Source organism: Lissotriton vulgaris, chromosome 8, assembly GCF_964263255.1.
Source record: "Lissotriton vulgaris chromosome 8, aLisVul1.2, whole genome shotgun sequence".
Classification (NCBI taxonomy): domain Eukaryota; kingdom Metazoa; phylum Chordata; class Amphibia; order Caudata; family Salamandridae; genus Lissotriton; species Lissotriton vulgaris.
The window spans coordinates 1,384,587,738-1,384,606,227 of NC_141696.1; the positions used below are offsets into that span (position 1 = coordinate 1,384,587,738).

At 46.0% G+C, this 18,490-nt stretch overlaps 1 protein-coding gene across 1 annotated transcript in view; it reads left to right on the top strand.

The window, feature by feature from the left end:
* Positions 1-461: 461 nt before the first annotated feature.
* The window catches only part of LOC147698787 (uncharacterized), a 59,855-nt gene continuing 41,826 nt past the window's right edge, over positions 462-18,490 (top strand). Inside the window, exons 1-3 of the mRNA XM_086936274.1 lie at positions 462-648; positions 1,460-1,594; positions 11,987-12,021. Of these exons, the coding sequence (XP_086792400.1) occupies positions 543-648; positions 1,460-1,594; positions 11,987-12,021 (276 nt within the window). The 5' untranslated portion in view covers positions 462-542. The remainder of the gene's footprint in view (positions 649-1,459; positions 1,595-11,986; positions 12,022-18,490) is intronic.

Below are 18,490 nucleotides of genomic sequence, written 5' to 3' on the forward strand. Positions count from 1 at the left end.
CTTCCTATGTTTCTGCCTCTGCTCCAGGTCACTCCTCGCTATGCCAACCATGTGCGTCAATGGGGTATGTTTGCCATTGCTCTTTAAGTGGCATTCCTATTAAGATACAGAATGGCGACAATGTGGGCCATCGGATAGTTTCTAAACTGCAGAAAGCCAAACGCAGTCCATTCCAAAGTTTACAGACACGTTCGGAAGATTCTCCTGTTCAAGCAGTGATAACACACATTTAATGTGTTTGCACAGGCAGAGAAAGGGCCTCTGACGTTGGAAACTCCGCTACAGGCCGGGCACAAAGCAAACCACGCAGAATAGACGGAGACAAGGCGCCAAATGTCAAAAATGCAACCGACTAAAGTGGAATTTGATTGGGGTTTTGTCCTCTTGGTGATGTATGCCAGGGGGAGCAGGGGTTTAAAAGAGAGCGCTGGGTCTCCATCCACCACAGGCAAGAAGGTCTGGACGCGCGAATACGACAAGCCTTGTAGCGAGGCGCTGAAAGGAACAACGTAGAACTTAAGGGACCACAGACTCAGGCTACCATGGAAGCCAGTGTTTTCATTAGTGTTGTTGTGATGGCGGTTCTCTCCGCGACTCTCCAGGTCTTCGCGACCCCCGTTCTGCAGGACAAGCTGACACCACAGGAAGGTAAGTCCCATCATGGAGTCATCGATTGGTCCTTCTGTCATTAAACATGTCCTCAACCTCACAAAAGGTCCACAGTACAACAATAATGCGCTCTTTCATCCTCCCAGCATAGTCAGTAGAAGTTTGGGTGGGTAAAAACAATTTCCGTAAGTTCAAATTTTCATCAAAAATTTAGTAAGATCCGAAGGCTACATTTGTTTTTCTTTGGATGTTTGTGATGTTGACTTACATGAACCCTTTAAAAAGTTTTTGAGACATTTTTGTGGTCAAGTGCTTTTACGTATCAATTTTTGCTTGCAGTGATTTATAGCATTGACCAATCATGTTGCAAAAACATGATCAATTGAGTGCTTTAAGGACAAAGAAAGACTGGGTCGGGCTTTGGAAGCAGAAAGAGTGGGTCACAAGAATAGCGCTGTCACACCAACATAAAAATACTTCAGCAGGATATCCAGAATAGAGCTGTTTTTGAAACGGGCAGCTATGCCTAACCACACATGCTAAAAGACTGCTTGTCAATTGATGGGACAATAAATTATGCCACTTTATAGTCTGCATATCAAGTTAAAAAGATTATTTTTAATAAGTCAAGCGAAAAGATCAGAATACTGTATTAGAAGCGTAGCGTTAGCTATGGCCTAAAAATGGGGTGTTGGGTAGGTTGTTGGGTTCTACTTTGATATCCAGTGTTCATCGATCTTTTTGTTACTTATGCATGTGGTAGACGTAGCTAAGCATGGTGGCGGGCTAGGATATGAGTCGTGTGGCAACAGTCCTGTTACACTGTGAGTAAATTAATTGTCTTCTGCAGAAGACCGACGACGGACAACGCTGGACAACCCGGACACCGATGCTCAAGGCAGAGTCTTGAAATTTTTAACAGCACTTGACGAAGCGCAGAAGAGTGCCCATGCCAGAATCAGCGCCAAGGGCACGGCTCTCAGAGGTAAACTTTGAAACATCCCCTTCAAACTGTTTTAAGCTAAGTTGCCTTTAAGAGGAAGAAGCTGGCCATGTCCTTTCCTCAAATGACATATCAAAATTCACACAAAGTATCATGACCTGGAGTTGCATGGAATATTAGCTTCCAATAAAAATAGGCACAAATAATGGGCAAAAGTTGGGGTGGACAACTTTGTGTGAGTTTTTAACACACCATACATATAACAATCGTGGAGAGAACACATATTACTGAATGTACTCTTGGGTGGAAGTCTGGGTGAAGAAAATTGAACTCGAGGTCATGGATCAAGTACCAAATTCACTCAAGATGCCGCTTACAGCCTTTTTGATGAGGATGTAAGAAATAAGACATGTGGCAAATAAGATGCTGTGCTAAATTTGTTAGTTCACGTACACAACACAGCTGGTTTTCGTGCACTGCCTAATTGCCCTTGGGGGCACTCAACGTTGCACGAAAACCATTGGCAGTTTTAGAGCAGCGTCATTTTGGCATCAAACGGCAATGACTTCGCAAAAATAAAAACTAATAGAATCACACATATAAATTCAAAAATCGTGCAAACTCACGAACTCCAATGCTCTCACCTGTTTCCATTTGGCGTTAGTATCTCATGCAACTCTAAGTCTCCTTCCTGTGCCCACAATTCGTATATGTTGTTTACTATAAGCGTTTGCATAGGCTCCATTCCACAACCTCCACCTTGCATACAATTCAGGAGTTTTGTGCAACATGACATAATGACATTTAGCACCCGGCATAACTGCATAACTTTGCATCCCACGAGCACCCGCACAAGACTTTAGTGCACGTGGCCAACTCACCTGACTTTCAGGTTTGTCCATTAATTAAGTGTTGCCAGCAACTATCAGAAGGTGCATGAACATATACTGCTGTGTTATTACCATCCCTTAATCAACATAGCAATATGAAACAATAGTTTCAGCTCAATATTGTCTTGTTAATTTTGTCAAAAGAAATATATTGTCATCTTCCAAATGATTAAATGTCAGAAGAAGCAAACTTCAGTATGTCTATCTCTGTTTTTATAAATCTCTAACTTTCTGACTCTCCCTCACATTCTCTGTAATTCTTTCTCTCCCTCTGGCTCATGGGTCTTCTATAATGAGCGCTACTTGTGATCTTTGACCGCAGCTTCAGCGTCTAAGAACCGTAATGCAATTTACATTCAGGGGCGGAGCTTCGGTGCGGGGAGGGGGAAGGGTCGGGTGTCACACCCCCTAACAAATGTATTTTATGATAAATAGTTGGGTGCAGGTGCTTTCAGTCGGGCATGATGAGGTGTCTGTCGGATTTCACCAGGAATTGTTAAATGCACACAGACAAAAACGCACATACGCTCTCTCGCTCCCTGAAAGTCCTCGGAAAATATGCTGAGTTTACTAAATATTGTGTTTTCTCTCACTTTGTAAGGTAAGGTAATATTTTATTTGTATATGATTAATTAAAATCTTTACAAAAATATAAAACGCCATATGACAGTACAAATGATTTAAAATACAGCAATTACTATCTCTCACTTAGTACTCCAACCAATCTACATTCCTCTCCCTTTAGGCCCCTTTCCTGCACCATGTTTTTCCAATCATGTATTTTTACATTATGTGCCAGCGTGATTGTTGGGGAATCTGAAGGGTTCACCTCCCAATCTTACTTACCAAGCTACGACCCTGGTTACATTAGTTACCAAACCAGGTAAGGTCGGCCGATTGTGGTTTTCGTTCGGTGTGAAGACCCCACTCCAACTTCTACAGGCTCGCACTCTAGCTACTGTGCTCCTCAGTGTGGTAATGACTGTTCTGGGCCAAACTCAACAACCAGGTGACGTGCCGTCAGTCACATTGTGTGCATAAGCACGGGGTTTTGCCATTGGCTTCACTCAATGCCACTCCAAAGAATTGAAGCTTAGCGGCGTTGATTCTGGCACTGTGCAGATGGAAGACTGGCCATAGGCGTAGCTTAGTCAGTAAGGGGGTGATTATGATGGCGGACGGACTTCAGTCTGTCTGCTATTGTATTGGGAAGTGGGACTGCCCACCTACAAGGCTGGTAGCACCTGCCGCAATGTAAAAACGGCACATTTCACATTCCCCAGTATTACATGGCAGGCACCATGTGATGCGTGCCACATGGAACAAGGAAATGTAGAGTGGCACCATAGGTGCACCCCAAACCAAAAAACAAAGTGCCGGGGGGAAAAGGGGACCCGCTACAGGCCCCCAAAGTCCATCCCCTCCAGAATTTCCATGGTGGGTGAACCGCTATGGAAAGGCTAGCAGAGATGCGTGGTGGTCGGAGTTTCCGACCGCCACTGTACCGCCCAGCATAATAATATGGAGGGAGGATAATGGCCTTATGATGGCGGTGAACCCGACAGCCTGTCGGTGGCAGGTTCACCACCATCGTAATCAGCCCTTAAGATTGGGGAGGGGTGAGCTTGATATTTCCTGACAATCATGCTGACAAGTAATGTCAAAATACATTATACGACAAGCAAGGCGCCTGAGAGGGGTTTTTAGGGGCAGTGGAAGGGGAGAGGAATGGGGATTGGTAAAGGTACTAAGTAAGATAAACCCTATAATTTATAAAAATAATCAATATTTTTTAGGACTTTCAAAATGGAGATGAGAGAGAGAGAGAGTGTGTGTGCTTTTGTGAGTGTGTGCATGAAAGAATCCCAGGTAAAATCAGACAGACAACTCACCATACCCAACTGAAAGCACCTTTACCCAACTATTTACTACAGAATACATTTACTAGGGGAGGGCAACACCCCAAACATCCCCCCTGAAGCTACACCCCTGTCCCGACCCTCTGAATTATGTGCTAGGCTGGGGGTTATGTCCAGCGGCTTGTTACTGGCAGTTTAACCTCCGCCCCATCTCTCTGCTGGCTGCTCCCGGGAAAATGCTGGAAAAACTAATTCATCACCAGCTGAATGCTCATGTCAAATCTAACAACGTCCTTCATGAGACTCAGTCTGGGTTCAGACCCGGCTTCAGTACGGAGACGGCGCTGATCAAGGTGGCTGGTTCTCTGAGGTGGTCGTTAGATTCAGGAGACTCAGCTATGCTGATGCTCCTGGATCTCTCGGCCGCGTTTGATACAGTGGATCATGCTAGGATGATCCAACATCTGGCAGACATCGGCCTACAAGATCAGGCACTCGGTTGGATGCAGTCCTATTTGTCAAACCGAACGCAGAGGGTCACTCTAGGCACTTGTGACTCAAAGCGTAAGCCGCTGCATTGCGGGGTCCCACAAGGATCTGCCCTTAGCCCCCTTTTGTTTAACGTTTATCTTGCCCCTCTTTTTTCTCTCATTACCAACTGGGGAGTCACCACAATTTCTTACGCTGATGACACCCAGTTGGTTTTTCCCTACTCGGAGGTTACAGATGTGGCTTTTGCAAACTTTAAGGGGTGCCTTCAGGATGTGGCTTCCTGGATGAATACTAATAAGCTGAAACTGAATCCGGAAAAAACAGAAGTGATCTTCTTTGGTAAAGGCAGTCACCCTCCAGCTGAGCTCTGGTGGCCGACTGAGATGGGTACTCCACCTTCCCCCTCTCAGGGGGCAAAAAATCTAGGGGTCAAGTGGGACGAAAATCTCTCCTTTGTGCCCCAGATCCATCAGGTCACAGGCTGCTGCCTGAGCAAAATGAGGAACCTCCGTCCAGTCCTGAAACTTTTGCCTGAGTCTTGCCGGAAAACCGTGATCCATGCCACCATCACTTCGAGATTGGATTATGCTAATGGCCTGTATAGCGGTCTCCCGAAATACTTGGTACAAAGGCTGCAAACGGTGCAAAATGCGGCAGCCAGGCTACTTAAGCATATTCCTTTTAAAGAGCACACCTCCCCCCATCTTCGGGCCTTATACTGGCTCCCGATCGCCAGTAGAATAAAATTTAAAATCCTTACTCTGGCCTATAGGTCCCTCTACGGCACCTGTCCTAATTATTTGAGAGCCCGTCTGCCTAGATATACACAGTCCCGCTCCCTTCGCTCAAATGATCAGGTGCTACTGAGTGTGCCACGAGTCAAAAGGGCTAGACTGGGCGGCCGGACCTTTTCAGCCAACGTGACCCGTCTCTGGAATTACCTGCCTCCTGAGCTGCGAAAGGCCCAATCAGAAACAAGTTTTAGGAGACAGCTTAAGTCGTGGCTGTTCTCGGTGCCTCTCTAGGCTGCAGACTCCCAGCTAGCTTTCTTGCTAAGCCCTCACAGCGCCGGAACGCCTCCTAGTTGAGGCAGCTGTTCGCGCTTTATAAATTCATATTTTTTTTTTTTTTTTTTTTTTTTTTCTCTCTCTCTCTCTCTCTCTCTCTCTCTCTCTCTCTCTCTCTCTCTCTCTCTCTCTCTCTCTCTCTCTCTCTCTCTCTCTCTCTCTCTCTCTCTCTCTCGTTAATACAACATTATTGAAGCAAACTATATTACATTGCGGCAAAACATTTGGCGATGTTTCAGTAGCCTGTTGTTGTAGTCCTTACATGGCTTCAGCTCAACTACTGCCTACTTTAGTGTGCTTTAATTTGATCCGGAGTTTGCTGGAGGAGAGTACCTAAACTTATTTCAAGGGACTGGAACTTCTTTTTCCGGAGTTTCTGTCAGTGTGAAGACTATATCAGCATGTGGCTTTGCCAATTTTGCCTGCAAATGAGAGGTTATTTGTCATTTAGAACAGCTGACTCAGGCTGGCTGTGCAAATATTGCTGTCAGGACTGCAGGGTGTGTTTTTTAGAAGAGCTTGGTATCTAAACAATGCAATTAGTTTTCGTTCTGGGGCTGACCTAGAGAGAGCTTTCGTTGTCTCACCAGACATATATTTATATATGCACTTTAGCGTAGGATACAGCTCCTGAACTAAAGGTTTGCGTTAGACTTGCCAGATCAAGATACATCAGGTTACAGGGATCATTTAGAGGACCCCACCAGGACCAGTACCACCGGCTCAGCCTCCTTTGGATACCCCCAGCAGTGTTCCTCCTCAATATCAGCTCCAGAATATGGTGCTACCAACATTTTGTGACAATAATCTTGAAGACCAAAATATCAACAATGTAAGTGCACATATATACATATGGATTACATGTATTAACTCTACATATATGTATATGTATCTATGGAGTTAATAAAGTAATCCTGTACTTATTGTGGTAGTACGTTTCTGTATGCCACATTTCGACATACAACCCCTTGACGGACAACTTCGTCTAGTACGACAGACCCGCATGCATGTGGCCTCAGCGGGGAGCCAACAAGAAAAACTCACCGAGAAGGAGAGAATAGCAAGCAATGGCACTTGAAACACAATAGCATTTTCCAAGGTCATGCATACACAAGTTATGTCACATAAGTAGCATATAGCAAACATATCCTGTGTCTAATTCGTAAAACAAGCATTGGCAATGCTAGTAGGTCTGGCTTTACAAGAATATTCTATGGCAATGTAAATCATCAAGGCAATGAATATGTATTTGTGTGGAAGCAAAGGACTGTAGAATTATATTGGTGTAGGTTAAAAGGTCAGGTGACAGTTGCTCTGTTAAGAAAAACATAAAAATTAATGTCGGTTAATGAGTGCCCTCCTTCCATTTGTGCTCCTGCCAGAGAAAAACACAATAAATGATCTAAGAAACTTTAATAGCATTATAATGTCATGTGTCTGCCCCTGAAAGTTCAATCTTAGGCTACTGGATAAATAAACAAAATAATCACAGCTGTGTGGAGGGCAAGCACATTTTTGCGGAAGCACACGACTTCTGCAAGTTCTGCCCAATCAAAACATGTACTCCTGGCTTCCAACATGTGGACGGAACCAACCCCTTTCTAGTAATGCTCACTTGTCTGGCAACAGCTGAGCTGTCAAGCCAGACCATAAAAATGAGTAAAGGTAATGCAGGAGGTTTCCTGTGGTGTAATTCTCAATTAGATTGTTCTTAGTACTATGTATTACTAATATCTTATTCTTTCACGTCTGTGATTGTTTCTTATGAGAAGGGCACACAGGGCCCATTGGATTGGGAACATTGAACAAGGTGGAGTACGGGGAAGGTTAAGGGAACACTGATCTAGTTGGAAGCGGCCTTGTGTGCACTCGCTTTTGCCGCCTGAAATTGTTATCAATATATACGCTATTCCGAGAGACAGTGACCCTGAAGCTTCATTGGAACATTTACGACTTCACAAAGGTGTAGACTCACTTATTTTGGGAAACACAGAGGTTCCCAATGTTACGCCAGGAAACCTTGGAAACTTAAGACAGACTCTCCGAACTTCTATTTTTCATGCACAAATATACACATATTTATTTGCACTTATGTATTTGCCTATATACTTGCTATATTTTTTGTCCATGGGGAAAATATTGTTTACCCATGAAGAAATCCCTACCAACTTTAGGAATGCCCCCTTCCCACTCTCCCCCACTCTTGCCATTGAAAGGAGTACATTTTCCATAATTTGCCTCTACTGGAGGAGTCAGAGAGGAGTTTGTGACTACCCACAAACGTTTAGGTCCATAAACTCACAGTCCTCGCCCCAGGGAGTAAATATACCCAAATTAAATCCTTTGTGTGAGTCAATCCTTTACGTAGGTGCAAAGCCAACATTTGTAAGTCCCAAAAATGGTTTTGCACTTGTACCAAATGCACATCTACAAATACAATTCTGAATCCAGCCCATTTATTTAGAATATGGCGTTCGGACATGAAGCTAATCCAGATATGGGCTATCAGCGACCGCATTGTATTATAAGGCTGAACATCTATTGGAGCATCAGAGCCTTTGCCTGTTCACCCCTTTAACATTGTATCCGAGTCTAGATGTGTTGGTTTCTTGACAGCAGTATGTTTGGGTTCAAGTTTTTTTCCTCCAGTTTTATAGAGCGCGAGCTTGGCCCAAGGGCATTAGAGCACCAAACATGAGCACCAGATTACATAAAACACAGTCAGTTTACATTTTTTCAGCATTATTATTTTTTTTTTACCCATGGGGCAGTTAAGTGATTTGTCAGGTCGCAGGTTGTTGAGCTGACGCATGGACTCGAACCTGGGGGCATATTATCAAGCCCCTTATCGCCGCGTTATAGGCACTTTTCTGCCGACACCGCAGCGATATTTGCATCGTTCTATTATCAAGGCAGCGGTAAGTCATTGGTAATAGGGCCCCTTTCACGATAAACTCATCGTGAAAGGGGGCGTGCAGTAGGTGTTGCGGTGGGCGTTCCACAGCAACACCCATTCACTTTGACACTGCCACCTATTATCAAGCGTGGCGATAATAGGTGGCAGCGCCGATTTTAAGAACAGGTAAGACCTGTTCTTAAGGTGGCGAAACGAGGAGAAATGCTTCATTTCTCCTCGTTTTTGCTTTTTCCATGTGTGCTGCCTTGTGCAGCACACGTGGAAAAAGCAAAATGCCAAGGTTTCTTTATGTACAGGAAGGTGTCCCTTCCTGTACATAAACAAAGCTCTTTTTAAAAATGCCAATTTGTAACTTACATGTGTGTTGCATAAAGCAGCACACATGTCAGTTACAGATTGCCATTTAAGATTTGTTTATGTGCAGGAAGGAACTCCTTCCTGAAGATAAACAAACCTCCCTGCTCACAGACACCCTTGCACTCTGGTACAAGGGTGCCTGCGCTGGCGATAAGTTGTAAAACCTACCGCCATCGCAGGGGGAAAACGCTTCGCTTCACCATATCCTTGTTAATATGGTGCAGCCTCGCGTTTCCGAAGTGGTGAAGAGAGGCGTTAAGCCAAGATGGCTAACGCCTCTCTTCACCACTTTGTTGGTAATATGCCCCCTGGTTCCCCAGCTCCAAAATGTTGTTCCAATCTCATCCTCAGGAGTCTGAAGTGTGAATGAAACATGATCGTCAATTAGAGGGAGCTAGTAGTAGCAGCTGCCCAGAACGTGCCCAAAATTACCACTTGTACCATGGGTCATGTGGACAGTGGAAGGAACAGAAATGAAACTGGGATCAAAGAGTTCTCTTTAATTTCTGTAGCTGACGCATTTTATGTGATTTGGTTCTACATGTTGCAACCCATAAATCTGCCTACACAAGTCTTCAGATCACAAACTAATTTTTTGCTTTATGCAGTGTTGAGAAGGTACATGTAAGGTGCAGAGAGTCGAGAAACACTACACACGAATCAAAAAGGATTTAGCCCAAAACTATACTTCTTTTAATGTGTTTATTTATTTGTCTATAGCTATATTAAAATGTGTACCCAGCAAACCATCAGCTGAGTGAGTTTACAAATATTTTACTTTCATAATCTAGTATAGGTGAAAAACAGCAGTTGGGGTCTCACTACAACAGGGAACAAAATCAAAACCATTCTGATAGGGTGAACTCATGCCATGCCTGCCCTCGTACAGTATTAGGAACACACCACCGCGCCTCTTCTCCATCCAAAAATTCTTGAAGTAAGAGACCCTCAGCCTTTTGTTCTATTATGTTTACATGTTTTCTTCACAGCATCAGGCAGTTCCCCAACTGCGAGTTAAAACACAACATTTACCTAAAGAGTTCAGACTTTAGAAGTTAATAACTGGACTCTTGACAGAGTAAAACAAAGTCATGCTAAAAATAACCACAACTATTGGCCCAATAAGATGGCTGACTCATGCCATGGGGAATTCTTGAGAATATATACATGTGCCCATAGGGGCACCTTTATAATTACAGCCTCTTCCTTTACTACCCTTCTACATGAGCTATTATTATGGTACCAGAAGGTAAATTCAGTAAAGAACAGGCATTGTGTAGACCCTGAAAATAATCTGTTGTAAATTCTTGAGTTTACGTGGGTTATATAGGAATGAAGATATAGCGGCTAAGGCAATTTCATTATCCGTTACTTTGACTCTCGTGGCAGACCAGCAAGAAGGCCTATTGCCTGTCAAACGAAAGGGGGTGGCGTCTTGTAACAAATGGTAATGATAATTTTGAGTTATTCTTTCGTATAATAATAATAATATTGATAAAATGTCGATGATACTGCAAATCTTAAATGCAGTGGCGGCTCATCCGCTATGGCGGAGGAGCGTCGCCTCACTTCTTTGAGCAGTGTAAAGGAAAGGAAATATATAATGATAATAACTTTTAGATATTATTATTGTATGTTTCCTTCCTTTGTGGACGGGAGAGTGGGCGGTTCTGCTCTGCTCACATAAAGCAGGGCAGAAGAGGAGTGATTTGCCAACTTCTAAGTGTGCAATGACTTTTTGGTTGGCCCTCTCGGGCCGCCCAAATGAGTCATGCGCACTTTCCCCATTCCCCATGCAGGCTGCATTATAACCTGCATGGAGAACAAGCCAAGGCTCCCATTCCCTGGTTGAGCGCCCACCGGGAGCTTCAAAACCAATCACAATGCTGTATTGCAGCATTGTGATTGGTCAGGGGAGTCTGGATGCCTACTAATAGCAACGCTACATTGCAGGCAGTGAAAGGGTGCCTGCGTTGAGGGGACATATACAATCTGAAATGGCGTTTTGTAACTTCTATGTGTGTTGCTTTGTGCAGCACACAAAGAAGTGGCAACTCGTCATTTTTTTAATTATTTTTTATGTGCAGGAAGGCACACCTTCCTGCACATAAACATTCAAAGGTGTTTTTCTGTTTCTATGTGTGCTACACAACGCAGCACACATGGAAACAGGAAAAACGGGGAGAAATGAAGCATTTCTCCTCGTTGCACCAGGGTAAGATCAAGTTTTCCATGGTCTTAATTTTGGCGCTGCCCAATATTTACGCCACCCTTGTAAATATGGGGCAGCGTCAAAATGAATGGACAGCACCCATTGTCTGCCCCTTTCACGCTAAGTATAGCATGAAAGGGTGCCTTATTTACAAGGAAGCATTAAGCCTCGTTAAGTGACTTAACGCTGCCTTGTAAATAAGGCGAAGCCCATATCGTCACAGGAACGTCACTAAAAGTGATGTTCCTGTGGCGATTGGGGCTTGTAAATATGTCCTAAAGTGTCATAAATGGCTGGTGTCTTTCTGAAGTTACAATTTGAATCAAAATATTTGCTCGGACGACTGTGTGCAGCCGCGGCCCGTGCAGGTAAGAGTGGTGAGGCGGTGTGGCCGGGTGGTGGGGGGGGGGGGGGCGGGGGGGGGCGGTGATATTTCGACGTAGGATGACGAGGGAAAATTAAAGAACTAATTAATTTCCACTCACCACCACCCCACCGCTCCACCTACATTGGCCGCAGCAGGCAGTGAGTACAGTTCACTCTTTCAAATAACATCCTTCTCTGTGAAACCTGCATTAGAATGATGATATCATTTCAACAAGACTGAATTTAGAAATCGATGTCTCTTTCTTCATTTTAGGCAACGGAAAATTATTTGGGAAGAAAGGAAAACTGGTAAGGAAACCATTATTGTATTGTAATTGTATGTATATAGTACTTACTACCCGCAGGGAGGTATTGAAGCACTTGAAATCGGAGCATTAGGTTTATAGTTGTCTTTTAACTACTTTGAAAGATTCCGAACTCACCTTTGCCTGCAGTGTTTTTGGGTACCCCTTGAGAATATTGTGTGGTTATGTTGTGCTGAGAAACATATATATATTTGTTATATTACAAATGAAAGTCTTTTGCATCGAGAGAAGCCACGTGCGGGTGACTGTGCCAGAGGTGGCTTAACTTGTACCGGTGCAGCCAGTGCAGTTATGATCAGCGACTCTTGCAAACACAACTTATGCTGCAGGCCAGAGAGCATGCATCACTGCTACTGGAGGCAGTCGAGGTCCCAGCATCCTGCCTATAAGTGTGTGGGTTACTTTCTAACGCTGAGTCACGTGACTGCTCAGTAAGGTCGAATTACCTCCCAGAACCCCCATAATGTCTTGCATTTTCAGAACTTCCTTCGAGCTCCAGGTGTCCAAGCTTTGAAACCTGCTCCTGGCATCCGTGACCACCTCAAATCCTGTTCCAATACAGACAACTCTTTCATGCACCAGTCAGAGAGAGGACGAGGGCACATTTCTGCAAACCGACTGTGTCTTATGCCTGTCTGTCTCACGTCATGCGTAAACACAAATATGGGATTGCCACAGCAGGGATAGGGCACCACTTTGAGCCTCACCACACGTGATATCCAATGCTTCCCACACAACACGAAACACTCACACTCCTCCCGTCAGACCCATAATTCATAGTGGCCCAGCCATGCTGAAGGTGGGACATACCTGCAAGCCCGCATCTACTCCTCTGTACTTTACTACAAACGTAATCACACCCAGCACTTATGCCACACTACAAGCCCACATTCTACCAAGCAAGCACTGCCACCCGGGGCCTTTGGAAGGGTTCCAAGGCCTATAGATATCCTACAGTGCAGTACAACAGTGTGGCAGCAAATACATTAAGGAAGCATCATCAGGCCATAACCCCTCCCAGAAGTGCGAGTGACCCCCTCCGCCCACAGCCTAACTCATGCACCATCACCTACCCCATCCAGGTCATCAGAGTCGGAATCTTAGCTGGTGCATTACGGCCTCAGTTTATTTGGGGAACATCGTTTACAACGCAGTGTTTACACCGCACTACCTTAACAACGCTGCCATTACAACGCAAGTCGTTACTACGACTTGCGCTGGATGGCGCTGTTGGTTAAGGAATATTCTCATTTTATATTCCAACACCTTCCCTACTGTTACGTCGACTGGTGTTGGAAAATAAAATTATAATATTCCACAATCCGCACCCTCCAACGCAAGTCGTTGTAACGACTTGCGTTGTAATGGCAGCGTTGTAAAGTACCGCGATCAAAAAGATTGCGTTGTACTGACATACATCGCAAACAAAACTGGTGATGGACAGAATGTGGATCAATGTCACACATTCACCCCAGTCCAAAGATCTGGGCCCAAATCCATCGTTTTTTTGCACTCCACACCACTGGAGTCAAGCTAGCCGGGCTGATGAGAGGTGTTACCTCGAAACCGGTCCGGTCCTCGGATGCTTGATTCCGTTCTGGGAAGGACATGGCTTTTGTAGTTCGGACTGGACTGTTCCCATGGGGCACAGGGTCAGAGCTGATTTGCATATCGCCATTGTCTAACCCAGGGTGGTGTGGAGTGCAAAAAAACGATGTATTTGGGCCCAGATCTTTTGACTGGGTTGAATGTGTGACATTGATCCACATTCGGTCCATCACCTGTTTTGTTTGCATTTGGTACTGACATACATCGGTTTATTTGAAAGCATGAAACACAAACATTACATTTCTTTTTTGTCAATCATACACTTCATGATTTCAACACTGCATCACATCTATAAAAAGAATCACATTTTGATGCATTGGTCTATAAACTCTTTACTGCACTTCCAGCACAGCCCCCTGAGTGACGTCCCCCCTTTGGTGTCTAGCGCTGTGGCCCTTAGGCTTCCCTTGATACCGATACCTGAGTGGGTGGTCGTCAGGCCCGACCCGGGCTGCAAGTGCTGTGACCACCTGCTGCTGAGCCCAGGCTAGCCATTCGCCTGCTCCCCCAGTGCCCCTGCCGAAAGGCATCCTAATGACACTGTTTTGCATGGCTGGTCACCCTAGGCTAGTGTGCTTTCCTGTCTGTCTACTTTGTGCTGTTTTGCCACTCTGCCTGGGGTCCCCAACCTCTGGTAGCTCCCCCTGCCCCCCGGCTTCATTAAGAAACCCCAACCTGTTCCAGCGCCCTTACCAGGTTAAGCAGGAGCGTATCCATCCCCACCCCTCAGATGGACGCTGACAGACTCGTAGTACCCTGGTGTTTTAAGATTGATGTGGCCGTGTCTCATGAAACTCCACCTGTTCTCTCCGCAGACTTTTGCATTGAGATAACCAGCTTTCTTCTTGACCTTTCTATCGCTGCATGGATGGCTCTGTGCGCCCCACCATTCGTGCCGTGCTATCAGAGGCGCAACTAGAGCCAAATTTCGGGGGGGGGGGGGGGGGGGGGGGGGGGAGGGGGTGGACCTTTAATCAGTTGTCAGAGTGGAGCTGCAGGAGCTCTTAGAAGGGGTGAAACAACTGCAAGGCCTAATTAACATTCAAAGGGTCTTTTAAAGACCTGTGAAACGTTCGGGTGCCGCTCTGTGTGTGCCCGGGATCTGTCTCATCCCGGGCTGCCACACACGACGGGGGGGGGGGGGGGACCGAAGCCCGGTGAGTCAATGGGTGGTGCGCGCCTGCGTACTATGACCTCAGACAGTATGACGTCTGCCGGGCGGACCCTCAATAAGTCTTCCCCCCCAAGAGTTGCCGGATCGTTCCCCCCAAGGAGCACCAGGTCTGTGTCCGGACTTTCTCCACACCCTGGAGTTTCTTGGATAGTGGGTAGCAGTTGTACCCATCGCAGGCCTTCCTGCCCCAGCCATGTCATAGACGTGTTTCGCAGCCAATGCCCTTGTATTCTTGCGTGCCTCAGCCCACCTTTGCGCCCTCGCGACGTACGAATGTCCCTGGATCCACACTCTGCGCCCATCTCCGTGGCGCCCTGCTGTGGGTGAAACCAAGTCTTCACTCGGTGCGGGTCGTATAGAGCCCTTGAAGGCCCATGATGCCCATCCCCTATCTGCTTGATGTGCTCTTCACTTAGCCTGCTAACCGCTGAATGCGGTCGCCCCCCCCCCTATGAGAGAAGATTGCGACCGAACCCCTTGGCTGACAAGCTCGCTTTGTTAAATGCCATGCTCAATGCTGCTAAAAATTGGAAGCTTTTTAAATAAGCCCCACCTTGGTGCCTGAATAGCGGTCGCCCTTCACATACCCCCAGCCCCAAACAGTCTTGCATGAGGTACACTGGGCAGTATGCCTTTTCCTCCAGGCAATCCAATCTGGAGCTCCACTGTTTTCCCTCCTGATCCGTTTTGGACTAAAGTAAGTATACCGTCACATGCCCCTCGCCCATTCGGGAATCTTCCCAATGCATACCCGCTGTCCCAGGGCTGTTTTTGAAGGGGGTGACCAGCTCGCTCACCCTGTATGCCCCAAGGAATGTAAATGTAAATGTAAATGTAGGTATACTTATATAGCGCGACCTGTCACAACAAAGGGCATCCTGGCGCTTGCCTAGGGAACCCGTCCTGGTATTCCCCTGTGAGAGGCCCCGGCAGGGTATCCACAAGGTGAAAGCCAGGCATCCCGCCGCGAGGGGCCGTTGTGGAGATTAAGCAAGCTATTGCCCAGAGTCGCAGAGCGTGAACCCGTGAGTCGAGAAGGCACCGGAGCGAGAATTATCGAGACCGTGGAATTTTTAGCCCAAGACCCGCCGAGGCGGGGAATTGAACCCTGGTCCAGGGCCGATCTCAGCTTCCGGGTCTGCCGCCTCTAACCCCTGAGCCACACTTCTCCAAGGAATGCCAAGGCAAATGCTGCTCTGAACACCACTACCTCATGGTTCTGCCCACAGATTTCGAGGAGCGCCCCCAACAATTTTGTTAGCACTGAAATCTCAATTCCCTTCTGTGATCTCGGTTGCAACCTTCCCCACCCATTCATTTCTGCCCTGCAGTAGAAAGAATTTGCCAGGTCCACCCCTGTGGCCAGTTTTGCATAGTGTGACATTGCACTGAGCTGGGCCTGTACCCACGCCCTACTTTTCCCCTCTTTGAAAGCCCACTGTATAAATGCGCTTACTTCCCTAGTCGTCACTAAACTGTGCCCTTCAGTGCCTGTGACCTGTTGGAAGGCTTCCCAGCACTTACAATATCTTTATGCTGGCTTGGACGCCGGGGCATTCTCTACCAACATCCTTAGGTCAGCTCCACCAGGCCCACATCTGCTCGGCCATGGGCTTCATATTTAGATCCGCGTGTGCTGCCAATTCTCAAAATTCGGCCATTGAAAATGGCACACTGGATCAGCTATGGAATTATCATACCCCGGCACATGCCTAGCTTAATTCGCTGTATTAGTTCTTAGCTGTGGAACTCAATAAAAAAGAGAGGGGTCCAGAAACCCAAAGGGACAGGACACCACAAAGACGCTTAAGTCTGAGAAAGATTCCCTTTGGGATTTTCTATGTTCATACAATCTTTTCAATCATACCTCAGTATTCCACATCACTCATAAACATACATGGGGCCAATACCATCAACACCAGAAAGTCAACAGCTAAATAGGAATTGTTTTCCACCAGGGAATTGTTTTTATTTTCTGCTGAGCTTGTTCATATGAAAGCAATAAAAAAGTATTTGGCTAAAAAATTAGCACAACAGTATACACATTAAAAATAATTAATTAAAAAATGTTTTCCTTTAAAAAAAACAAGTCACAGAAATACAAAAAAATTAATAGTACCCTCTCCAAAAATGACATATCATTTGATCTATATCACAAAAAAACTGTGCAAATATACTCAACAAGTCATAGACAAAGGATAACAATACATTTGATAATTTTGTGAACAGAGGTAGTTGATAATTTTGTGAGCAAAAAACAGCGACGCCTATCGGAGGATAAAGTTGATCCACCTCCTTCTTCAGGCTTGCTACACATCTATTTCAACACTGCACATCTATATAGATATACATACAAAATATATACAGATACAGATAGCACTCTTACAAGAGACACATCTCATCCAGGGGGAAGTAGAAAAACTGCACAGGAGATGAAGAGGGCAGATATTCGCCACCACATTCTCAGCATGTGCCCAAGGGGCACTGATATAGATTCGACCAGGGTTCCCTCTCGAAGCAACGCGCACCTGAAAAGACAAAGAGGGCGGATATGTCCTCCAGTGGGCAAGAGATCACACTAGGCTGCTTATATGCCCCCAATCAAGACCAAATAGCCTATATGGCCTCCCTCTCTGCTTGTATAGCTGACATAAAAGTGGGGCATGTGATTTTAGGGGAGGACCTTAACTGTGTGGCTGATGTGATGCAGGACCGCTCCCACCCTCAACTCTCGGGCCCATAGGACAGCGTCGGGGCTCGGGGTGGATGGCCCATTGAGAACTACAGGACATTTGGGGGCTGCAACACACAGGGGACAGGGAATACTCATTCTACTCCCACATACACCCACTCCACACAAGATTGGATGTTTTCTGGTGCTCCTCAGGCATCAGCGGCTCCATTGGACACACAAAATATCTAGGTCGGACATTCTTCGACCATAGCCCTTTGTTGCTGTTGTATCGCCCCCAATGCCCACGTGGAGACTTAACCCCCTCTCGTTGGAGGATATACCATTTGCAGACTCCCTGCAATCCTTAGCAGATACGTACTTTGTCGATAACGCATGCTTAACATTCTCGACACTGGTGGAGTGGAAGGCATTCAAGGTGGTAGTGAGGGCACACTGTATGGGACAGACGACTGGAATACAGAGGGGATTGCACCGGGAGCTCCTGGCCACAGAAGGGGAGCTGCGCACACTAGACAACATGCAGGGAATGGGGGTACAGGCACATACATGACTACTTGCCACATGAAAACAATATGATGAGGCCTTCAAGCGACTTTGATCACACGACTACAGGGCATATATGGATAGAGTGCAGGGTGAAGAGGGGCAGGCCAGTTGCCTACAGGCGTGGATAATCAAGTCAGAGGGGATTGCACCGGGAGCTCCTGGCCACAGAAGGGGAGCTGCGCACACTAGACAACATGCAGGGAATGGGGGTACAGGCACATACATGACTACTTGCCACATGAAAACAATATGATGAGGCCTTCAAGCGACTTTGATCACACGACTACAGGGCATATATGGATAGAGTGCAGGGTGAAGAGGGGCAGGCCAGTTGCCTACAGGCGTGGATAATCAAGTCAGAGACCCAAAGTTCCCCAATTGCTTGAATTAAAACTTAAACAGACACAATTAAATTTGACTCGGATAGGA